A 24,247-nucleotide genomic window follows, 5' to 3' on the forward strand; every position below is an offset into this window, starting at 1 on the left:
CTTCTAATTTTATTTTTTGTCCATGTTGATGTTTTTTTTTTGAGTGGAGTTCATACTTCGTGACGATCCCACGTATGGTTTGGTGCTGATCCGACCAGGGCGGACTATATCCACTGCGTCGGGGAAAGGCTTCTGGTGGATCCAACGACACGGCAGCTGGGGGAAATAATAACGGGACGGACGTTATCCCTTTGATGGTGGTCCCGCTGATGCTCCATCTGATGGAATTTCGGAGGAGGATGTGCAACATCAGTGTGCCCATCCGGCTGTTGGTTTTGGTGCAGAACGGGCGGGAGGCGATGCTGTCGTTGTGCCTGCAGGAACTCGGGAGGGTCTATGGGTGGTCCGGACGCCTGGTTGTGAGTCGTCACCCGGAAAACATCGGGTACAGCGCTGCCGTGAACATTGGGTCACGACTTGCACTCTTGCTGCCGCGCGAGGAAGTGCCTTTTGTTTTTGTGACAAACAGCGACGTAAAGTTTTCACCCGATCTCCTTCCCAACCTTCTACGCGATGTGCATGAAATGACGAGGCATGATGCCGCTCGCATGGATGAGTTGGCGGCGGAAGTGGCGAATGAGCCGAGCGAGTACAGTCCTGTTTTGCGACGGGGCTTGAGGGTGCTGCGCTCCACGGTGAACGATAGCCGATTGTCGACGTCTGCGCTGCTGCCTGACCGCATCCGTTATGCTTCTGTGAAGGAGCGTGAAAAGGCGTTTTCGAAGCATTACGGGCACTTCTGCGCGTATTACAAAAGCAGTTGTTTTGCGTCTGTTATTTTGACACGCCTGGCGATCGGCACGGTGGGATATTTTGACGAGAAATTCTACCCAGATTGAGTGGAGGATGTCGACTACAGCTTGCGTCTCCGTTTGCTTGGATTTCAGGAGCGGAATGCCTTATACGGCAAACTTCTGCATCGCGGAAGCTCGAATATTCGTTTCTCTAATAAAATGGAGCTGCCGGACGCTCTCTGGTACCGTCGCGTCAAGTCTTTGATGACGAACCAACCATATGCCATGATGAAGTGGAACCGTCCACGGGCGTGCAGTGGCGGGTACAAGGAGCCATATAACGGCATGGTCCCCGCAGACGTTTGGGTGAAGGATGAGGCACGCATACAGCGCATTCGGGCCTACGGGCATGATGAGATCAGAAGAGTTCCAAGGGTTGACTACGACAGGAGGCTTTTGTACCCTGTGAGGACTAAAGGAAGATGATTCGGCAACAAACACAAGTTTTGCTTTCTTATTTTGTTTTGCTTTAATTTTTAAAAATTTACACCTCTGTTTGGTTATTTACACGATTAATATTTAAGCGAGTACGCCGTGGATTTTAAAGAGCGCAAAAACATATATTTGACATGACAGGGGAGGAGAGGGCGCAGCGTCCAAACTTGGCAGTGTTGCCGAAGGCAGGAGAGGGAAGTAGCAAGCAGGAAAAATGAAGATGATGGATGAGGGAGAAATAAAATGGGAGGAAAGCAGAAAACAAGTCAAAAATATTGTGAGCACAACGCTGTTTCTTTTCGTGGGCGATCGACACCGCAATTGGCCACTAATTTACCCACTGAAGGTGACACCCGTTTCCGCTGGATATGCTGCGTGCATATCTGTCGGGCTCTTTGTTTGTTCTGTTGTTTTGTTTGTCTCCCGCACATTTATTTTTCCGTGCCACCTGACTCACTCGTTTATTATTTCCCTCTCTGTTTTTGTGCGTGCACCGAGAGAAGGGCTCGGGGACATGAAGTACGCTCCCCTTCTGTGACATGCCACCAAAACAGGAGGAGAAAAGAAAGAAAAGTGAAGCGGGGAGGGGAACCGTTGCCACGCGTCCTTTTCTCCGAGAAGGCTGCTTACCACGCCACTGAGGCGCGCCGTGTGCTTCGCGAGGCCCGCTGGACTCGATTGGGGAGCCGTGAGTGACGGTGCGTGAGAGTGTGGCGGATGCGTTTCCCAGACGTCCCCAGAGGACCCTCTGGCCATTGGGACTGCGCGGAATGCGGGAGTCCGCGGGGACATTTGCACGTTTTGTTTTTATTCCTCCATCCGCCCCTCCCAAACCTCAACACGGCGGCTGATCCAACGACTGCGACGGGATCCGTTGCGTATTTCTGGATCTCTCTTGCGTTGCAGCGACAGGCTTGGTGTGTCCTGCTTGGCAGACACGGTGGACGGAAGTGGGCTGCCCTATCGGGAAAACGATGGTCACGGTGGAGCGTGTTGCGTACGTCGCAATTTGGCGTGTCTGTGGCGATCCTTGCGGATGGTGTGACGGCGCCTCTTTTACTTGCGGGGATAGAAGCGATGCTCCACGGTGGTGCACACGTTGCGGGTGGAGGTTTCTCTTGCTGTTGGTTTGTGAACGTTTCTTCTTTCGCTTTTGCCGGAACACCACAGAGGGCGGTGTCTGCGGACAGCAGAGCATTGCGAGGAGGGGCATCACCCGATTTTTGGCGCGATGAGGCGGCTTCTGTGACTTTACGGTGGTTATTTTCAGGACTGAGAGACGATCTTTTGCTGGAATGTATTGTGGGAGACCATCCGCGTTTTTGTTTTTGTTAGTTAACCCCTGACATTTGGTGTCTGCCGTGAAATGGTTGTTGATGTCCTTTTTATGGCGGTGAGATGCATGTTTATTTATTTTATTGGCGAGTGGGTGAATTTTGTTGCGTTCTGCCATGCGGCTTGTTGCTGACGGCACGTGGCCACAGGGAGACGTTATGAGCGCCTCCGACGCGAGGTGCGATTGAGCAATCATCTCCTCCGCTCGCCGGTACACGCTGTTGAGGCGGCGTGATGATAATGAATCGGCCTCTCAGAAAAGCAACGAGAGGACGTTTTCTTTTCCTGCTGCGGTGTACGAGTGAACCTCCAATCCGTGGGTGGGGTTGCTCTGCGTGCCGTATTTCTTTGAATTTCCATGAGTTTTTTACATCGCCATCCACACGCACATGCACGCAATCTCCCTGTTTGCCCTCCTGTGGGCGGGAGACCGAGATGCAGAGAGAAAGTGTGGGCTGTGCCAGCATGTGGCAAAGTCTTTCTTGGGAGGGATTGCGACTGTGTTGTACGTCCTGGCAGGCAGGAATGGGATGAGAGGGGAGCGGCGGGCGAGTAACAACGATCCTGTGCGGGGCAATGCGCAGTGACTAGGGCGAATTGGTATTTGTGTTGACTTTTCAAAGCATTTTTTTTTATTGTGGCAATGGAAAGAAACTTTGGGTGTTGTGTTGTGGATTATTTGCACATGATTCAGCGCGGCAACGCCATTCGCGGAGAAAATGAATGGCATCGGCGTGAGGCTTGTTTTGTGAGCGCGAGATGGTCGGGCAGTGTTCAACGCCCGAGAGGCCGGGAGCAAAGAGGCCTGCACTGCTGCAAGCAGAGGGATGCACGCTCCTGTTGGTGGTAGTGTTGCTGTGGAGCCCTGAATGGCTTGCAGGGAAGTTGTTTCCGCCGCCTCATTATTTTGTTGATTGGTGCTTGCCGCGGCCTTTTGAGGCGGGACGTGGGATGGACCGAGAGAGCGTGTGTCGTGTGACCGTGCTGTGAATTGGTGCCGCCCACGTTTGTGCACATATTTTCGTTTGTGACCGCGTCCTTGCCGCGGCAGTCCACCGGGAGCGTGTGACCGATCACTATTACTTGCGGACTGTTTTGGCAGGAACTTGAATGGCGTTGCCGAATGATGAAATTCCGCTTGCATGTGTGTGTGTGTGTTGGCTTCTTCTGTGACTTGCCGTGCTGTTATTGTTTTTTTTTTGTGTGTGCGATGTTTTTCCATGCTGTTCCTTCCGGATTTTCTTTTTTCCCGCACTTTGCGTGAGTGATGTGCTCTGCTCCTCGCTGACGTGTCTGATTTATTACCGCTGTTGCTGCCTTCTCCAATTCTTGGACAGACACGCTAGGAAGTTAATACCAAGCGCTAATTGCTACTGTGAAATTCGAAGGCACTGAAAGGACCAACAGCACACACACCGCCCACACACACATGTTTATATGCTCTCACGTGTTGCTGTGAAGGCACCCCGCACAGACTACCGTCGCCGCATGACCGGATCCAGCGGAAGGAGGAGGGAAGGAAGAGAGAGTGAGCCGCAGAGGCCCAACATGTCCCGGCGTGTGTTTGATTCCACGGTGCTGCTCCTCCTCGTCGTGATGTGCTGAGCCACCTGTGGAGCTGCGGCCGCATCGACGGGGGAGAATTAAGTGATTGCGCGGTTGCCGTGGGTGGCCTTTATTTTTGTTCCGGGATGAACGCATTTGGAACCGAAGGGTGGGACTGATGCAGGTGGGAGGAGGGATTCGTTTGGATCGCTCGCTCTTGTGGGTGTTTGTAGACTGACGGTTTTCTTTGATGGGGGTTACACGACGCTTAATGATAGGGATGGGGCACCGATTGGGCTTTCTCATGCGGATATTGTGTCGGGCTCCATCTTTTTTGCGTGGAATTCGTCTTTTTTTTGGTGGGTTTAATAATGGCCGGAATACACACATCTCGTTGAGCACAGCGAATATAAAGGGTGGTGTAGGCTCCGCGTCCAATCCCACGGCAATTGAGAGCGGCAATAGGGCGTTTCTCCTTGAAGGAAGCTAGCAAATGTTTGGTACGAATGGTGGGTTCAATTGGGCGTTGAGGGACCGTGATGTTCAACTGGTTGTGGGTGAATTCACGCAGCCCAATGACGGCAGACGGAGCGAGCTGATCCACTGGTGTGAACCCAAATTGCTGTGATCACAGATCATTCCCGAGACTCACGAACGCGGTGCGAATGGATTGAAGGTTTTTTGTGGCTCAGGTGCTTTGAATGGCACGCTTGTGTCCCCGTGATTGCGTATAATGACGAAAAAGACGATTTCTCCATGATCATCTGTTCGACGGACGGCGGCAGAAGCTGAGTGCTTTCAAGGGCATTCTTCCTGCGGACTGCATTGACCTTCTCATTGCCGAGTGGGAGCAGGGACAACTTCTCGTGACTACCCATTGCTATGGGAGCCGGTACTGCAGAGTGCACGAGTCACGTGACAAGGGGACAATGTGGGTGGAAGTACCCGGGGCAATTGCAGGCGTATGGGCCAATTCACAATCGGTTCGTTGGGGCATGAGCTTGCGTGTGGGAGCCATTGTCACTGCGACCGTTGGAGGAAAGAGCGTCATGCTGTAGGCTTGGGAAGTGAGCTCCCCGTGGTGGGAGAGTGAGGCCCATGCGCTCTACGTTTGGGTGACTGACAGCAACCGCGTGTTTTGTGTTGGACCGGCTTACATGGACGCTGCTGTGAATAAGCTGATTGCCAACGCCCTGCTGTACTCGGATGGTGCGTTGTACCTTGTGGGAGCGAGGCACAATGAAGAGAAAAGCAGCCTGTTTCCTGCCTCCCCTGATGGAGGAGCTGCAGATGATCACTTCCATCCTCCGTAATTGGGCGGACGTGAACGCTTCCTTCTTCGCGTCGCCCGTAAGTACGGTGGGTCTGGTTGGATATCTTTCCAACGCAGGCACTTCCAACACGTGGATCGACGATTGCCGTTGCGTGATTGCAACGGTGACGAATGAAAATAATGTCACAAGTGGGCTTCAATTCGCAGGGCAACATTGCCCCGTGAACCGTTGGGAGGATAATAATCACTGTGGCTTCGTGAATTACGACTTCGCTCTTGTGGCGACGGTGGCTATTCGCGAGACAAATGCAGGCGTCAAGAGTATCTATTTGATTGGCGCGAAGGGAGCAGACTGTACTGTGCACTTTTGGCTGTCGCACAGCCATGAAAGGAGTTGGTGATGCTCAACGCAAACAAACACACCGGCCTTTGGGAGTTGAACAAACAATAACGAGTTATGCTCACGCTGCAGGACCGGCAACAAGGCCTTCGTATAGATCAATGGTGAGTGTGTGTGGGATGCTGAAACGACATCATCATCGGGAAAGGGGCCACGCACGAATTCACACCTTTACATTGGAGGGGATGAGAGCAGTGCAAGCGACACCGGGAGCCAAAACAAGTATGTGACAGTGACGAGTGTCTTTCTGTACAACCGCATATTGACCCGGGAAGAAGCCGCAAAAGTTGGTGCCAGCAACCTTGCTCTTCCAGAGTCTCTTTCAGGGAAAATGCTTGAAGGGCCGGATGATCCAGCGGGAACTGGCAGTGGCTCCAACGATGGAAACGCCTCTCAGCTCACAAACAACACTTTTTTGGAGAAGGGCTTTAGTGGCTACGGCACGGTGCGTGTGTGTGTGTGTCTCGGATCTTGTTGCTTCTCCTTCTGGGGCTCTGGGCATTGCAGCTCCCAGCTGTGTGAAACGGTGGGAGTGGAGCCGCGACTCCCCGTGGAAAAGGGTGTGCAGCTCCTCAGGAAGACTCAATGCACTCCGTTGAGGACTTTTTAAATCCCTTTTGTTTTCTCCTCTGGATATAATGTGCTGCTGGTGCCTTGTTGGAGGGGTCAGAACCTCTGTCTTTTTACTATTTTTTTAATTTATTTTTTGTTTGTCGCTAGCTGCACACACTCATGAGTGACGTGCTTCCCCCTGTTTTATTTGCTTTTGTTTCACCGCACGCGGTGCCGGCCTCATTGCTGTGCAGTCCCGCGGACTGTACAAAACGAGGGGTGGAGGAAGAGGCCGAGTGCCTCATGAAATGTGAGGGATTTCGTGTGGACACGTGGAACACTGCGATCTTTTTTTTCTCCTCTGTAAGAAACATATGGAGATGCACAATTCCTGCTGCGCTGAGGGATATAAGAAATGAAATTCCACCGAGGTGATTTCTTTTTTTTTCTTTATTATTTATTTATTTATTTATTTCTGCTGAAACTACGCCTTTTTTCTTGTTTTTCTGTATTTGGCAATTTGCTGTGTTGAATGCTACTATGTGTCTTTGTGTCCCATTGGGTGTCCCACTGCTAGCGGTGCAGTTGACACTTCCTCATCACTTTTTCTTTTCTGCTAGAAGCATCGATGGTCCGCGACGACGATCGTTTGTGTTCCCCCATTGCGATTGTGCGAGGGTGACTGGGCGCCCTGATGAGTGCGTTCGGAGGGGAGCGGATGTTGTGCGCCGTGCCTCACTGTGAGTGTGGGACGCCACCCACCACGACCTGCTGTGAGGCGTAACGCTATTCCTTCGGGGAAGAGGTAAGTAAAGGACTGTGGTGAACTTGGATGCGCCTCGCTCCTCTTGTTGCGGCTGTGGGTGTGTGCTGTTCGCATTGCTGTTTTGCGGTACGATGTGGATGGCGGTGCTTCTGCGTGTGCCTTCTTGAATGCACTGTGCGGCGGGCTTCTCTTCTCCTTGTCCTTGCCCTTTTGTGAGTGGGGGGTGAGTGCGGGTGGCTGTCGACCTGCCCGAGCATTGGGGTCCTCCACACACGTGAGGCTCATCTTGGCAACCTCTCGCAGCGTCCATGCCTCGTGACAGGGAGCGAGGGAAGAGCGGCGTGTTTCCTACTATAGACCCATCAATTCCGAGCAGTTGGAGTGAAACTAAAGGGAACAAGTGTGTGTGTCTTCACCTTCTTGCGGGAGGACGCGCAGAGGTTGGATTTTTTTTGTTAATTTGTTCGGTTACTGTGTCTGTGTTGACGTTATTATTATTTTTTCCAGGGGCATTCATTGTGCGATTTGTGCGTGTTCGGTGTCTAACGTTTTCAGCACCGCCAAATATGGTGTTGCGCAGGATCGGAATACACGGATGTGCGAGAGCATTGTGTCGCTCGCCCGTAATAACGCACACGCACACAGTTTCAGCGCGTCTGACACGTCACGTTCTTCAGACCGGTCGAAACCACTTGTAGGACGTCACTTCATTTGCGGCGTCGCGACGGCGAGGGAAATGGAGAGATATGCCGAGAACGCAATGCCCCTTCATAATACCGCGGGCTGGCGGCGACAAGGATCAGAGAGCTTCTACTCAACATTGAGGAGAGTGCAGTACTCTGATGATCCGGCTTGTTCTCTAGGAAATTGTAATGTAGTGTACACCGTGTGGGCCTTTTTGCTGCGGATATGCAGAGGGGCGATGTGGGGTGGAATTATTGTTGAAGGCAGCACGGACGTCGCCTGACCTTTATGGGAGGGATGCGTGCTATTATTCCGTGCTTCCTGGACTGCGTTGTCGCACTCATGCTGTGTGTGCGGATGGCCACAGTAGTGGAGCTGAATACGGTTCAATGTGTGTTGCTCACGGGGACTGCGCGACACATGTATTTTTTGTTGGGCTTCCCAAAGGAGGGGCGCATCGCCGTTGCGTGATTCCCGCGGCAGTCCATTACTCTGCGACTGTGCGTGCCGCCGTCCGCTGCGCCACTGCAAGCCTTTGCCTTTGTGAGAAGTGGGGAGCGTGACTGCTGTGGCGGTGGTCGAATGTTCCCGAATTGGTGCTTTTGGTGATCCCACTTGGAGCGCCGAGCAGCGAGGGGCCGCACACGCCCAGGAGGTGGGAGTGTGTGCGGCAACCGCACCCGCGATTTGCAGTTGGGATGTGACATGTTTCTTTGTATTTTTATTTTTGGTGATATGCGGGGCAGCGGTGTGTTGGCGTGTGCGGGCTGCTCATGGCTGCCGGTGTTGCCTGTCCTGCTTTTCTCCCGCTCAGCTCCTTTGCGTGCGACGGACCAAACGTTTTTACGGGCGTGTGGTGGGGCCGCGTTCTTGTTTGAAAAAAAAGCCTTCCGCAGGCATAATGACACTGCCGTCCGTGCCACACGAGGCAGCGGGGTATTTCCTGGGATTTATTGGCGGGGCGGCACCGCACTCATGCCGTGTGGTTGATTTGTATTCCGCAATGCACGGTGATGGGGATGTGCGGTGACAACTTCCTCCAGTGGAGCGACACGAGCAGCACGGGGAGCGGAACGGAGGAGTGGTGGCTGCGTGCTTCCAAGTGATACATGAATGGCGAATGCAATATGAAAGGCAGCGTCACGGCACTCTTTTGCCATACACACCGCAGATATTTTCCATAAAGCATGTAATTGCACTCTTTTCTGTGTGGAGGGATTGCCGTGATGCATCGCCGTTGTGGAGTTTACGATTTGGGGTTCTTGCATGTTGCCGTTGCTGCACCGAATTCTCTTCCCACTTTTGTGTATTTCTGTCAGGGTTTATTGCGCGCATTTCATCTTGAAAAGTGCGTGCGGTGACGGCGGTGCCACAGGGGTGCGGGGCCGTGGCGAACGGTATGCGTGGGCGAATCCTCCGTGCGCACCACGTTGTTTTTATTGTTTGCGCTTTAAAACACTGTGCTGGGTGGATGAAATCCACCCGCCGTCGTTGTGGTATTCCTCGTGCATGTGGTGTGCATCGCACGCTGTGCCGTCACACTGTGTGGGGGAGTCTCTTGTTGTGGCTTCGAGCCACGACTGTGCCTATTGTATTTTTTTCTCATTTCCCTTTTTTGTTTGGTGGCCATTGGTTTAGTTTTAACTCAATCCAACTAATAAAACAAGGAGAAACAATGCCTGGAGAGTCAAGCGCCCACTGTGCCGCAGGGAGATCGTCCGAAGAGAGCGAGGTCGGACTTCCATACTGAGACGGATCAACCCGATGCGACTCGCAGAGGAGTGGGGAAAAGGCAGCAAACGAAGTGGTCCCTTGACAGTCGGGTGGAGGATTTACTGCTGGAGGGAAAGGATCGCATCACCAGCATGGGGCTGAATGATTTTGTTCGGAGGTACATTAATCCCAGTGAAACTGTTGTTGGATGCAATTTGCCGATGAGATATATTTTTTGATCTCGGTGCTCACGTAAAAGATGCTCAGCTTCTAGGCAAAATTTTACTCCTACAGGAATATAAGGTGCTGAAAGATATTTACAGATTGCATATAGTGGAGTATATCAGTTTCAGACTACGCCCACCATGACTACTATTAGGGAGCTTTCCGAGTCTCCTTTTGACAAATCGAAAGTGACATTATCACTTGTGTATGTTTCTGAGCGAAACACATTTGTACAGGTGACTTCAGTTGGAGTAAACTTTGTGAAGGGTGGTAAAGGAGCATATATTATCTGTAAAAATGAATTTGGCATTCAGCATGCAAGTGCGGATGCCAATTTGAGATTACTTGTGTTCTCAAGCTCAAGATTTGTATCCGTTGTGGATCTCAATACCCACCATACAAGGGCGTCACTTGAGCTGGATAACGAAGTTTCATGTTTGTTAATTTCATCTTCGCGGGGTTTTGTAATTGGAGAATGGAACTCCGGTGCCGTTTGTTTGTATGAGGTTCAGGATGGAGAGATTTTATTGAAGGGTCGCATTTTTTGTTCGTCAACCTCGTGTTCCATGTGTATTTTGTCACACCTTCATACCCCACGACTTGTTGTTGGATTACTGAATGGGTATATTGCGGATATTTCTTTGGAAGCAGTGTTGATGGGAAGTGCTGCTCAGGAAACACTTATTAGGTTGCAGCCTGTGCAATTATTTAATTTGGAAAGCCATAATGCAGTTCTTTGCCTTGGGGAAGTACCTCTCATCATCATTCTTTGCGATACGGGCTTTCAACTTACTGGAATTGATTTCAATGATGTTGCGGCGTGCGCTATAATTGAAGGTTCCCACATTTCATCTAAATATATATTTCTTTCTCAGAGTGAAAATTCTCTTGCGTTTGGAAATATTGTGGATCTTAAGAAGTTAAACTCATGTTTTCTGGGCCTGAAAGCCACTGTGACTCGAGTGAAATACATCGCGTGGTGAAACGTCTTTGTGATCTCTGTTCGCCGAAGTGAAAAGGATCAGATCCTTTTATTGATGGGGCATGAGTTGGCGAATTCATGGGTTCCACAAAATGAACTCTTCTCAATTGAACTCTTGGAAAAAGAACGATGTGTTTTTTTTGAGACTGTTTTTCTTGGAGGGTCTAACGAATCCCCCAACGGTAATGAGGCGGATAAAGAAAAGGCGATACTTTTGGGTACCACCTTTGCGTTTCCGGATGAACAGTTGCCACGGTCAAGTCGATTCATATGGTATTCTGTCGAACAAGGAAAATTAATATCAGAACGACCACAACTACGCCAAATTGGTAGCAAAGATGTTGAAGGGGCACTTCAATGTTGTTGTATTGTTCCAAACTATGTTGGTCGAATAGCCCTTGGAATAAATGGTTGTATAGCGTTGTATAGTTGGAATGCTGCGGACTCTGTTTTTGTGGCCGAGGAAACGATTTGTATCGGTACCATTGTAACACGTGTGTTGCCTATATTTCAAGGGGACGCATCTTACATGGTGGCCTTTGACGCCCGCCATAGTTGCTTTTTTATTCAGGTGGATACTTTTCAGGGCAGTCTCGAGATAGTTGCCCGTGACTCCGAGCCGCGGGGAGTTATGGATGGTGCTGTGTTTCAATTGGGTAACATCTACAATATTTGTTTTGGGGATGATTACTACAATTTTTTTTCTCTCTCTCGTGGTGCATCGACTTTGCCGAGTGCCTCAAACGCAACATCGGCTACGGTGTCAAGCGGTAAACTCGAAACAAGCGCACAGTATCATTTGGGAGACATGGTGACAGCAATGCAACTAGGCAGTTTTGCCCCGTGTTCTGTTACAAATATTGCTGTTCCTATTCCAACTACACTTATTCCTGGGATTTGCGGCCCCCAAGTCGTTTTTGGAATCTCCCATGGTGCTTTTGGTACGATAACCCCTGTGTCCAACGAAACATATCTTCTCTTAAAGGCTCTGGAGGTTGCTGTCTCATCAGTAGTTCCAGCTTTGGGAGGGTTCGAGCATGTCACGTATCGAGAGGTTCTTCGTGCAGGGCAGGAACGAGGCTATAGTCGCAATGCCTCGTTTGAGAATGCGAACGTCGTGTCATCAGGGGTTTTTGACAAGCGTCGAAAACGCTATCTGTCCAGGTGTGTTTGTAGTGGAGATTTGATTGAGTCCTTTTTAACTTTTTCACAAACTATTCAACAGCGAATACTACGCGAGGCCGAAAGTCGCATTAAAAGCTGCTATTTTTCAATGAATTCCACTCTAGGAGAATTTTTTGAGCACAACGATTTAGACAATAGTTTTGCTGAAAGGAGTGATGCTTGCTTGGATGAGTGCAAGACCATAGGTGACGTAAATGCCCTATTCTCTGAAAGCGGATTGCCTACCTTGCCCCTAACACGAGAGGCGGTTAAAGAGTTTCTTCAAAATATGCAGCGGATTCACTAAGAAACATTTTCACGCACGAAAGCGAAATTATTATGATTGTTATTATAATACTTTCTCTTTGTTGTTTTATTCACTTATTATTGTTGTATGAAATTGTTTTTACCTTTTTTCTTTTCCAACTTCTTTTATGATGTCTTTTCTTTTTTTTCTTAGGAGCTTGTGAAAAGAATGATCGTGGGAGAGCTGGCTAACTTAATTAATGTATGTGTATATCCTGATAAATGAATGCATTCTTTATGATACTTTCTACCGTATGAATCTTTTTGGGAAGAACGCGACTTTGTAGGGGCGGGAGCCGATAGAGGCCAGATAATATTTTTAATTTTATTTTGCCATCCCACCCACCCCCTTGATTCCCACCACGCGGCGGGGTCTTGTGGTTGGAGGACCCCAAAGTCTGCCACTTCGTAAGTAATAATATTTCAAATCCCAACTGAGGACAAAGGACCATGCTAATGGTCCACAGAATTCTATATATTGAATGAGAATAAAACATTGAGGCAATTAACTAAAGAACCTTTTTTCCTAACTTGTTTGGTTTCCATAGATAATTTCAGGATCCGGCCAGCTGCCCGGAGGATTATTCTGCTTTATAAGTTGTCTTGTCAGATGAAGTACCTTGCCGCTTATGCTCTTGTTGGCCTCTCAGGGGGGACCCCCTCAAAGTCTGCAGTTGAGGCCGTATTGAAGGCTGCCGGCGTTCCTGTCGATCCTTCTCGCGTGGATGCACTTTTTGCCGAGTTTGCAGGCAAGGACCTTGATACGGTATGCACTGAAGGCAAATCGAAGCTTGTAGGAGGGGTTACACGTCCCAATGCTGCCACCGCTTCTGCACCCACTGCCGCTGCCGCCGCCTCTAGTGGTGCCGCCGCGCCTGCTGCAGCTGCGGAAGAGGAGGAGGACGATGACATGGGATTTGGTCTTTTTGACTAAAGACAAATGCTTATTTTATTTTATTTTTGATTTTGTTTCTCTGTTTTCCATGAAGAGGCGCCGGAGTCCTGTGAATAAAATGCGAGAGAGTAAATAAAAGTAGGATCAGTAACTGCTGCACTCAAACGCATGGCAAAAAAGGGTACGCCATTGGGTTGGCCTTTTTTTTAGGAGCTTGTGAAAAGAATGATCACGGGAGAGCTGGCTAACTTAATTAATGTATGTGTATATCCTGATAAATGAATGCATTCTTTATGATACTTTCTACCGTATGAATCTTTTGGGAAGAACGCGACTTTGTAGGGGCGGGAACCGATAGAGGCCGGATAATATTTTTAATTTTATTTTGCCATCCCACCCACCCCCTTGATTCCCACCACGCGGCGGGGTCTTGTGGTTGGAGGACCCCAAAGTCTGCCACTTCGTAAGTAATAATATTTCAAATCCTAACTGAGGACAAAGGACCATGCTAATGGTCCACAGAATTCTATATATTGAATGAGAATAAAACATTGAAGCAATTAACTAAAGAACCTTTTTTCCTAACTTGTTTGGTTTCCATAGATAATTTCAGGATCCGGCCAGCTGCCCGGAAGATTATTCTCTTTTTTTTTCCCTTTTAAGTTTTGCTCTTATGACCCTTCAGACACGTAGAGACAAGTACGATACAAGCCAGCTGACGCTCTCGTCGTTAGTTGCACTGTGCGCGGATTGTTCGAGCTTTTTTTTGGAAAGGACCGCGAGAGTTCTGGACAATCAAAGCCGCGCACCAAAAGGATGGGAAAATCAGTTTGCGGCGGTTGCCAAACAACGTCGACAAGAGGACTGCGAACTTTGCGAACGTTACTGCCATCGAGTTTCATCTGTTTGCCCTGCCTCGAAGGATATCGAACTTTTTGAGGCTTTGGGATATAAGGAGGTAGCACGAAGGACTTCCTTAGATGGATTGCCCACGGTTCAGCAGATGTCTAGGTGCGAGAACGCTGTTTCGGAGTTCTCAAGAGTTCTTTTTTCACTCGCGCACAAGCCTAGTAAGGTGGCATTTGAGGATGTTGACCCGAAAAGTGGCTTGAAAAAAAGTGAGGAAGGTGGTGATGGTGAGCCAACCGAGCTTCATAAAAAGGTACTTAGTGGTGGATCAATAGATGATGCCATCCTGCAGCGTTGGAGCACTGCTAGGAAGGGACGAGCCGAAATGGAGGAGATGGGAGTGCTTCGAAGTGCGGAAGAGACCGCATCGCTCAGGCAGGAACTTGGACGTCAGAGGTCCGAAGAGTACATTAAGACAAGGGGGACGACTCCGAAGTGGTGAGCAAGCACGAAGAAGCACAAACAAACAAAACACAACAAGAACAACAAGTTTTATTTTTATTTTTCTCTCTCTCTCTCTTTTTTTTTTTGGTCTTCTCTTCTATATATTGGTAACAACTCTTTTTTCCCCCCTCTCTTTCTATATATAATTTTTCATTTGTTAGTTTTTCTTTACCATGCAGAGTAAGTTTACGCGAGATGTGCGCATAGTTTTTTTTTTATCGATCGATATGGTAGCCGGATGTGTGGCGGGAAAGACTTATTTACTTCACGTTAAACGGGGAGACAAGATTCACGCGTCGTCGCCTCCGCTCATTGCAGACGATGGAGGAAAGCTTCACGTGAACTTGTCTCGCATCTTTACGTCAACGCTGCAACGACAGAACGATTGGAAGTACAAGAAGAAGCCACTCAAGGTTCGCATTGAAGAGTTGCGCTCCCATTTTGTGACAAGTTTGTCCTACGACTTGAGCAAGAACATTGTTGAAGAAACTTTTCCGGAGAGAAGGGTGATTATCCGTGAACGGGACGGGTTAACAGAGGTTCATTTAAGACTGAGGGGTGTAAAAGAAAGTCTTTATATCCGGCAACAAGATGTTCAAACTGCTTCCAATGCATCCTCTAGCTCCTACATGCGCGAGCCGAGCACCGCGTCCTTGTTTGGACCCCACGATCCCTCTGAGGAACATATTAATCATTCAACCACTTCATTTGTGGTTGACGATTACTTAAGTGTCATTGATAGTTTGACAGGGACTGCAAGCGAGCAAAGGAGCGAGGACATCCATTCTGAGACGAAAGAAACTCAGGTGGACAAAGAACTCAATAAAAGAAATTTTGACAAGTGCGCTCCAGCCCCGGATACATCTTTACACCCGTTAGTTGCACCCATGCATCGAAGGACGGGGGGCGTGTCAAATACAATCAGCAAGGAAAACTTTAAGAATCTTGCTTTTGCACGGGGCTCAGATGCGGCTATTTTGAAGGGTAAGGATTTATCCACTCTTAAGCCGTCTTGGAAGAGGAATATTGCTTTTGAAGACCCCGTTCATGGGGTCATTAGGCAGATTTGTGATGCTGTAAGGTGGTGTGGAGACATTGGTAGGGAGTCTCAAACAGCGAGAGATGCTTCGAATGGAGCTCAATTAGCTCTTGATTTTTATTTAAATCAGGATGGAGAAACCCTGGGTCGCTTTGTTGTTAGTTTCCTGGCTCATGTTGTTGTTGAAGTGTGTCGAGAGACGCGACACATTGGCAACTGGCTTATCCTTTTAACACACGTTATTTACGGATCCATCCTGTACACAAGACATCAATTTAATCCGTGTGATGTTAAAGGGATGTCTATAAGAATTGCAGATCTCAGGGATTTGGATGTCGATACGTTTACAACACGAGGAGAAGCCATCATACAGGATCTTGCGAGAGATTTGAGTGTTCCTGTTGCAACAGACATGTTTTGGTTTGCTGGTTTGGATTACTGTGCCAGCACACTCGCTTTGCTTTGTATTCACCAAATTCAAGGTTTGTGTGACAATTTTGTGACTCTTTTTCCATTTTCAGGAAGAGGTTGCATTTCAATGGAAGAGGGATTGGTTGCAGCAACGGCCATACTTTGCTCACATCTCCATTCACTCTTGACAACCTTACTTTCTCAGACGGAACAGAAGGAATTAGCTGATATTCGTAACGCTCCTCCACTCTACAGAATAATTCTTGGGGAAATTATCACGATGGTTTTTGATCGTGTGGTAACAGTTATTATTGAGTACATGCACAAAATAGATTGTCTTCCTGATGGCAGTGCGTTTCATATTGCTTTTAAGGCCTTGAAACTCCTCATTTCTTGGGCAAAGGGACATTTTTTGCTTTCCGTGGTCTCTCCAATTCTAATGTCGCTGGTCGTGTATTGTGACTTTGTTCTATTGCCCCAGGGTTTGCTTAAAAATCATGAATATCGCTTGTATCTGGAGAGGTTTCTTCCTTCGTTTGTAGATGCCAACAATTCGAATGGTAAAAAGTCCCGAACGATGATTTCACCATGTTTATCTAGCAATACAAGCGACACTGTTGCGTTTTCTTTTTATTCTATTCTGGTGGAGTTTACAGAAAGGGGATGTAGAGGGACACCTAAAGCTGAGAGGGGCTCTTGGACTCTGGTTGAGGTTTTGAACGGCGACAAGGATGATGCTGCACGGGTTCTCTCAGCTGAGGAGGTGTTTCCCGCAACTGGGTTTAATGGAACGAGGCATAGCCTTTCTGACCCCATTCTTGTTCTGCCGCTGTTGGCTCAAGAGATAAAGTCCTCTTTCAAATAAGGGCCATGCATGGCGTAAAATGACAAAAATACCGCATTTTCATTTGAAGCAAAGAAACGATTAAATAAATAAAAAAAGAAGAGGGGTTAGGCGCTGGGCGGGGAGGTTTTGTTTTGTTGAAAGGTGATGTCATTTTGGACTATACAGTGTTTCATGAGGTGGGTAAATGACGCAGCTTTTGAATCCTGCGCCTGTACGTACTCACAAAATAAAATATTCTTGACAACGTTCTTGTGGTTCTCATGGGCTGTATTTACTTTGGAGGAATAGGTGGAACATCTTGAGAAAATGAATTTCTCCGTTCGCAAATTAGGGAAACAAATGAGGAAAAGCATTTTAAAGAAGAAATAATTATTGCGAAGACTAGGGAAGGTTAACCATAAGAACTCCAGCAGCTTGTGTGTATGTGTTTATATACTTTTTATTAGCCTTTTTCATAAGGGGGTTTTGAAGGATGCTGTTTTTATTTGTTTTTAACACTTGAGGCTTTGCTTCTTCTCATTGTCTTTTGATTGCCGGGTAAATGATGTTTTTTTTTTTTTTTGGTGGGAAAAAGTCTTTCGCCATGTGTGTACATCATTATACTTGTTCCTGTATCTGCAGACACGCTACATTTGGGTGATGGTGAATGACTGGAATAACTGCTGCAGTGGCAACGATGATTGCATGACTCAGTGTAGAATGCTACGCTGCTTATTGTTTTGCAATGCCCTGCTTTATTTAGTTTCACTTCATTTCTCGACATATTTCCTCTTCTCTCCACTTCTTTAACACACACACGAGGAAAGAAGGAAGACAAGCGATAAACGCTACTGTGAAGTTGGAAGGCTGTGAAAGGACCAACAACAGCACACACACCGCCCACACACACATATTTATATGCTCTCACGTGTTGCTGCAGTGAAGGCACCCCGCACACACAACCGTCGCCGCGTGACCGGATCCAGCGGAAGGAGGAGGAAAGGAAGAGAGAGTGAGCGGCAGAGGCCCAACATGTCCCGGCATGTGTTTACTTCCGCGGTACTGTTCCTCATCGTGATGTTGTGCTGTGGATTTGGATCTGCTAACGCGGAAAGGCAGCAGTCAGGGGACGTGCGAATGCCACAACCGGTTGACATCTATGTGCCGATGAAGACGCAAGTGGTACCAAAAAAGTGGTTCTGGCAAAAGTGGAATGAGGGATTCATTTGCTGCGCCTTCTCTTGTCCGTGCTGGTGGAGTGACGATTGCATTTGCTGAAGGTCACGCCGAGTATAAAGGTTCACACTATAGATTGAATGTGCGTCCCTCTGATATTGTGGCGGGGTACATCAACGTCGCGGAGACGTGGCCGCTAATTGCCGCCGAGAACAACAAGGATAAATGGAGGGTACGCACGCTGTTTAGTACAGTGAGTGAAGAGGATCTTTTTGGTGTTGCGTGCAACCCCACAGCGATTGCAAAGGACAATAAAGTGCTTCTACTTGTGGGGAGCTACAATATGTGAAAAAAATGATGGTCGCTAGAATACGGTTGGCTGGGATATTCAACTTGTTGAGGGTGATGCCACGCACTCCAATGACGGCGTGCAAAGTACATTGATCGACTGGGCTGAACCCAAGTCACCTTCACGGCAGATTCCCCAAAGGATTAAAAGCAACCTGTCGGATTTTGGGGTGGTATTAGTTCAGGCATTGTGATGGAGGGTGGCACACTTGTGTTTACCCTGAGGGCGAGGAATGGGGAAAATCGATCCTTCTCCAGAATCACTTATTCCACGGACAACGGCAATACCTGGGTGTTCCCAGAGGGCATTTCTCCTGCGAACTGCACTGACCCCCGCATCACCGAGTGGGAGGGATCACTTCTCATGATTGTTGACTGCGAGAACGACCAGAGGGTGTACGAGTCGCGTGACATGGGGACAACGTGGACGACGGCAGCCGGGAAACTTCCAGGCGTGTGGACCAAGTCAAAATCGGAAGACTATCCGGAAGGAGTCTTGCGTGTGGAAGCCCCTATCACCGCGAACATTGAGGGAGTGAAGGTGATGCTGTACACTTGGAAAGGGTACTTCTCGGGGGAGAAAAAGGGAAAATGTGTTCCATCTTTGGGTCACGGACAACAACCGCTCGTTTTCTGTTGGACCGGTTGCCATGGATAATAACTTGGATCTTTTCCACGCCCTGCTGTACTCGGATGGTGCGTTGCACATTTTGCAGGATGGGATTATTAAAGCAAGCAACACCATTTCACTTGTATTACTGAGAGGGGCTACAGATGATCAATTACGTCTTGAAGAGTTGGGCACAGCTGGATTCCTCTTTCTCTGAGTCGTTCACACCCACGGCGGGTCTGGTTGGTTTCCTTTCCAACGCATCTTCCGGTGGTGACACGTGGATCGACGATTACCTTTGCGTGAATGCAATTGTGACGAGGAATGCAATGAAGGCCAAAGATGGGCTCAAATTCACGGGGCCTTGGGTCCGGGGCAGTATGGCTCGTGAGCAGCCGGGAGCATAATGGGCCGCATACCTTTGTAAGCTGTGATTTCACTATTGTGGCGAGGGTGATGATTCAAAATTTTCCGAAGTTGGGCACTCCTCTACCGGGCGCGGGTCTGGATGCACCCGTCAGCACGAGCTTAATTGGGCTGTCGCACAACGCGGACAGTGGGTGGGAGACAGTGTTTTACGGAATAAAAACAGCATCGGGAAGCACTTGGGAGCCGGGGAAAAAATACCAAGTGGTGCTCATGCTGCCGGACGGCCACAGGGGATGTGTGTACGTGAATGGCGTGATTGTGGGGAGCCCAGAGACGATACGAACACCTGAGACGCGGGGGCTGAAGTCTCATTCTTCTACATTGGGGGCGACGAGGGAGGCATCAACAGCAGCGATGTGACAGTGACGAAAGTCTTTCTGTACAACCGCCCACTGAGTGTCGGTGAACTAAAAACGGTCAAGAAGAGCGAAGGCTCCGTGCGTGGGGGCGTGTTGCGGGTGCTGCTGCTGCTGCTGGGACTGTGCGGCCCTCTACGGGGCGTAACGCGGCGGGACCCCTGCCTCTAGTGGGTGCAATATGTACCTCTCGACGCACCCTCTGGAATAATTGACGTTTTGCTTGGATATACCTTTTATTTTATATATTTTATTTTTGGTTTGAATATCCCTTTTCCGCCTGTGCAATTATTATTTAAAAGCGTGCTCTCCCTCCCGGGACCGCACCGCGAGGTATTTGTTTTTGCTTTATTTTATATGCTTGTTTTTTTTATAGTGGAATATTTTGAGATTGGCGGGATGTCTTTAATGTTTCCGTCGGCCGATGACACGTGCAGTCGGCATTGAGCTCCACGACGATGGTGCGGTGAAGAAGGGATTTAAGATGTGCAGCAACACACTGAATGTTTCAATGAAATGTGGGTGTTGTGTGGACACCAGGAGGTTGAACGGCTGACGCAAATATATCTTTACTTCTGCAGGAAGAATATACACGTGTTTTTTGTTTTTCCGCTTCACCGTGTTATTATTATTATTATTTTTTGTGAGCGTGAAAAACCTCTTCAAGGGGACTGTTTTTTGCGTTTTATTTTTTCTTTTAAAAGTTTTTATTTTTTGTTTCTGCAAGCGTATTTTGGGTTGCTGTAGGTTGGGCTGCCGTGCCATCTTGAGCTTTGGCTGTCTTCTTTCTTTTCTCTTTGTCTGTCCTGTAACTCCGCTGCGGTTTTTTTTTGTTTCTTCACGTGCGTGGCTCTTTTTATTTGCGTGTCTGCAGACACACAACCGCACGACGTACATGTTGCAGTGCAGCTTGATGCTTCTCGTACACTCGGTGCTGGCAACTGCTGCATTTTGCGGAAATGAAAAAGAAAGATGCGCCGAGAGTGCGCCGTGGCTCTCATCTTCTGTGGAAATGCTGCACGGCGTGTGGCGGTATTGCTCTGAAATGCCGCACCATCACGCACGATGACGTGGCACGGAGTGTCAGATCTCTTTTTGTGTCTGCGTGGTGTGGGTGCGTTTGCGCCGGACCTGTCGGCACGATGGCCGCAGCGTGTGATCGTCACTCTGTTCTCTTGGGAAATATGCTGCCACGCTTTTACGTGTGTGTTGTTTCGGGGACAATGTGCTGGCGGCTGTGCGATTGCCGGATGGAGGGAGAGGAGTGGGGGGAATTGCGTGAGCGCAGCGGTCAGGAGTCGCGCTGGGTATCTCGCCGCGGAGGGGATTGCCCACCCAGCCCAGCACCGCTCCTGTCGGGCACCCTCTCACTATGCAGCGTCGTAGTCGACGCCAGCAGCACGCAGCGAGGCAGCGGATGCCGCCACCGCCACGAGTGCGACCGGAGGGGACACTTCAGCTGTTGCGTTCCGAGGGGTCACTCCGTGTGGCACAGCGGCGTGCCCACAACCCCCTCGCGGACTCCGCACACGACACCGGGCACTGGCCGCGGAGTGTTTGCGTCAAATAGGACACCGCAGTGGAGTCCCTCTTCCCTCCATGTGGAAGGACGCCTGTTTTTACTCTTTTTCCCACCCAGGTGGATGGCTGCGCGATGGCACCACAACAAAATGAGGCAGCCGTTTTCACCATGGAGGGGCAATATCTGTGGTGCTACGCATTGGGGATGTAAACGGCGAATGTAATATTGAAGGCAGTGTCATGGTTCTTTTGTACTGTGCGAATTGCAGAAATTTTTGATAAAAAATATATACATATATTTTCCCTCTGCGAAGAGTTTACCATGATGCATCGCTGTTGTGGCGTGTGTGATTTTGGGGTTCTTGCGTGTGGCTGCTTGTGCACCGAATACTCCTCCCACTTTTGTGTGTGCGTTTTCGTGTGTCCGTGGCGGTATGCCCGCACGTCCTCTTGCAGAGTGTGTGCGGTGACGGCGGTGCCACACGGGTGTGGGACCGTAGCGTGAGGGATGCGTGGACGAACCCTCCGTGCGCACCACGTTGTTATTGTTGGCAGCCACCAACACTGTTCTGGGTGGATGGCACCCACTCGCCGTCGTTGTGGTGGTACCTGTGCATCGAGTACAGTGCCGTCACACCGTGTGGATGACTCTTGTTTTGGCTGCGAGTCATTTATGTGACTATTTTCTTTTTTATTTCTTTCTTGTTTGTTGGTTATTATTCAGCTTTAACTCAATCCAACCAAGAAAACAAGGAGAAACAATGCCTCCAAAGCGCAATAGAGTGCAAGGTGGCAATGCCACGAGTCGAGCGTCTGCCGTGCCGCAGGGAGATCGTCAGAGGAGAGCGAGGCCGGAGTCTGAGGGTGTCACGGATCAACCCGCTGCGACACAAATAAGAGTGGAGGAGGCGCGGCAATTAATGTGGACCATGAGAAGCACCGTAGAGGACATCCTGCTGGAGGGAAGCACTAACAGGAGCAACATGAAGCTGAATGAATTCATTCGGAGCTACTTGGGCAAGGAGTGGGTTGTGGAAAGAAATGGGAGCGTCGCTATGGAGGCGTTTGTTCAGAATCCCGAGACGTTTATCAAAAAGAAAAGGTTATTACACACAATAAAGGCATTGCCGTCATACAGAGAGCTGGAGAAAAGGAAAATTCTATTGGAGGCTATTTATAAGCTTAATCACGAGGGTGTGCACTTTCTCGAGCAATGGAGGGACTATGAAGGAAAGGATACGCTCACTCTACGTGTATGTGAAAGACTAAACGGAGTTCTCACTCAGGTACTGAGAGAAGAAAGGCGGGAGGCAGGAGAAAGGGCAAGGCGGGAGGAACAAGTAGAACTTACCCTAACTACCAGGATCAAAGATGTACTGTTTAAAGGAAGAGTTCGCTTCATGGACATAAAGCTGAATGATTTTCTTACGATGGAAATGGAAGGCAGAGGCATTTTGCACGCCAATCGGAATGTCTTACTGAGGGATTTTTTCAGTGATCCCACGAGGTATATCCCTGATGCGAGAGTATTGGTCGAAGTACAGAAAAAAAGGTTATTATCTGAGTTTGGAGAGGCACTGTATCGGGAGGAAATGGGTTTGGAAGAAGCTGTACGCAGGCTTCACGAGAATGGTGTGGACAGTCTACTTGGATGGTCATTAGCTACTGCGAGGGCAAAAACAAGTGTTAGCAACAGCACTAAACAATCACTGGATGCAGCCCTTCATGTGGCGAGGAACCCGACGACGACGATTGCACCGATATACCTGGAGGGATTCTACGAGTCTGTGTACAATGCGAGGTGGCATCATGTCGTGGAAGTTCCTGGTGAAGAGGGGACGGTAATGAAGGTAAAGGAGGGGGAACCACCGCAGTCATGGACGTACAGGGCAGTTGGCGGCACTTTCGAAAAGAAAGACGGTGTGTTGCAACCAGGTGTAGAGCGTCCCAGACTGATAGTGCTTACCTCGGACAGGGGATGGCCGTACTCGTGGAAACGGGGGGAGAGTGGAATTCTTCCTGACTGCTATTTGAACTCTGAGGTGGAGCGAGTGTGGCGGATCGTGAAAAAGGATCTAACCAAATTGTTCAGCAGACACGGTAAGAACAAACCTTCGTGTCATCCGCGTGTGTTGATTGGGACGCCCGGGATTGGGAAGTCGATGAATGTCGGCTCTTACCTCCTTTACCAGCTGCTGCACTACGATGTGGAGCAACTCCAAATGGTTGCGTACGTTATTGCGGATCGAAAATTTCTTTTTGACAAGACCGCCCAAACCGTGAAAAAATACGGTGAGGCGTATAGTATCGTGGATATTTTGGACGGGTTGTCTGGGCGTGGTGTGAAAGGGTATATTATCTACGACGTGGCAATGAAGGGTCGTCAACCGTCTACTGGTTTGCCTTGCGAGGGATGGGGCATGATTGTTGTGACATCACCGAACATAAAAAACTACGAATGGTGGGCAATGCAAATGGGAGCGGAACGAATCATAATTGATTGCCCTGACGAGAGCGATGTGAGGGCAATGTGCATTTGGAAGGAGCACAATGGGCAGGTTGAGGAAGAAGAGGAAGAAGAAGCGGAAGAAGCGGAGGAAGAAGCGGAGGAAGAAGCGGAGGAAGAAGCGGAGGAAGAATCGGAGGAAGAATCGGAGGAAGAATCGGAGGAAGAATCGGAGGAAGAATCGGAGGAAGAATCGGAGGAAGAATCGGAGGAAGAATCGGAGGAAGAATCGGAGGAAGAAGCGGACTACTGGGAAAAGGTGAAGAAGCGCATGAATAAAGTAGGGCCGATTCTCCGCTTCATCTTTAATGGAAATGAATGTAAGTCTCGCGTTACGGCGTGTAAATTCGCTGTGAATAATATCACCGCTTCGATGTTACAGTATTACGCTGGTATTGGAACTGGCAAGTCGTGCAACGGCCATCATGTGTCTCACAAGCTTGTGAAGGTTGTCCGAGTACGACAAAAAGACAAAATTGAATCGTCTTTGAATTTGCTGATATCTCCCTACCTCGAAAGTAAAACATTGTCCAAGATGGAAAGTGAAATGAAGCAGTCCGATTTTATTTTTCTTGTATTGAGTATATGGGATTATGTCTTACC

At 49.0% G+C, this 24,247-nt stretch overlaps 6 protein-coding genes and 4 pseudogenes across 6 annotated transcripts, besides 13 other annotated features; all 10 read left to right on the forward strand.

Annotated features, from left to right (window-relative positions):
• Positions 1 to 21,455: part of a sequence feature (areas not merged during assembly with more than two copies in the genome that could not be assigned to a particular haplotype) that runs on past the window's edge.
• Tc00.1047053506595.60 lies at positions 195 to 1,220 on the forward strand (annotated as a pseudogene).
• On the forward strand, positions 1,947 to 2,564 carry Tc00.1047053506595.65 (uncharacterized protein; the record flags this gene model as incomplete). Its single annotated transcript, XM_810087.1, has 1 exon — positions 1,947 to 2,564. The coding sequence occupies one exon, from the start codon at positions 1,947 to 1,949 to the stop codon at positions 2,562 to 2,564; it is 618 nt and encodes a 205-aa protein (XP_815180.1).
• Positions 4,002 to 6,011, forward strand: Tc00.1047053506595.70 (annotated as a pseudogene).
• Positions 6,470 to 6,490: a sequence feature (AT_rich).
• Positions 6,776 to 6,809: a microsatellite.
• Positions 9,863 to 12,175, forward strand: Tc00.1047053506595.90 (annotated as a pseudogene).
• Positions 12,327 to 12,760: a mobile genetic element.
• Positions 12,485 to 12,506: a sequence feature (AT_rich).
• Positions 12,785 to 13,108, forward strand: Tc00.1047053506595.100 (60S acidic ribosomal protein P2, putative; the record flags this gene model as incomplete). Its single annotated transcript, XM_810081.1, has 1 exon — positions 12,785 to 13,108. The coding sequence occupies one exon, from the start codon at positions 12,785 to 12,787 to the stop codon at positions 13,106 to 13,108; it is 324 nt and encodes a 107-aa protein (XP_815174.1).
• Positions 12,992 to 13,062: a microsatellite.
• Positions 13,278 to 13,710: a mobile genetic element.
• Positions 13,435 to 13,456: a sequence feature (AT_rich).
• On the forward strand, positions 13,743 to 14,420 carry Tc00.1047053506595.104 (ribosomal P protein AGP2beta-1, putative; the record flags this gene model as incomplete). The annotated part of the gene is made up of 1 exon (XM_810084.1): positions 13,743 to 14,420. One exon carries the CDS (start codon positions 13,743 to 13,745, stop codon positions 14,418 to 14,420), a length of 678 nt encoding a protein of 225 aa, XP_815177.1.
• Positions 14,469 to 14,521: a sequence feature (T-rich).
• Tc00.1047053506595.110 (AGP2beta-2, putative) lies at positions 14,596 to 16,737 on the forward strand (the record flags this gene model as incomplete). Its single annotated transcript, XM_810082.1, has 1 exon — positions 14,596 to 16,737. One exon carries the CDS (start codon positions 14,596 to 14,598, stop codon positions 16,735 to 16,737), a length of 2,142 nt encoding a protein of 713 aa, XP_815175.1.
• On the forward strand, positions 17,617 to 19,788 carry Tc00.1047053506595.120 (annotated as a pseudogene).
• Positions 19,852 to 19,875: a sequence feature (AT_rich).
• Positions 20,240 to 20,260: a sequence feature (AT_rich).
• Tc00.1047053506595.140 (uncharacterized protein) lies at positions 20,577 to 21,362 on the forward strand (the record flags this gene model as incomplete). The annotated part of the gene is made up of 1 exon (XM_810083.1): positions 20,577 to 21,362. The coding sequence occupies one exon, from the start codon at positions 20,577 to 20,579 to the stop codon at positions 21,360 to 21,362; it is 786 nt and encodes a 261-aa protein (XP_815176.1).
• Positions 21,456 to 24,247: a sequence feature (heterozygous, non-Esmeraldo-like haplotype).
• Tc00.1047053506595.149 (retrotransposon hot spot (RHS) protein, putative) lies at positions 21,783 to 24,247 on the forward strand (the record flags this gene model as incomplete). Its single annotated transcript, XM_810085.1, has 1 exon — positions 21,783 to 24,247. A coding segment is annotated over one exon (2,465 nt), but the record flags the coding sequence as incomplete, so codon positions are not given.
• Positions 23,700 to 23,777: a sequence feature (GA-rich).

The sequence above is a fragment of the Trypanosoma cruzi genome, genomic scaffold (assembly GCF_000209065.1).
Source record: "Trypanosoma cruzi strain CL Brener 1047053516651 genomic scaffold, whole genome shotgun sequence".
Classification (NCBI taxonomy): Eukaryota; Euglenozoa; class Kinetoplastea; order Trypanosomatida; family Trypanosomatidae; genus Trypanosoma; species Trypanosoma cruzi.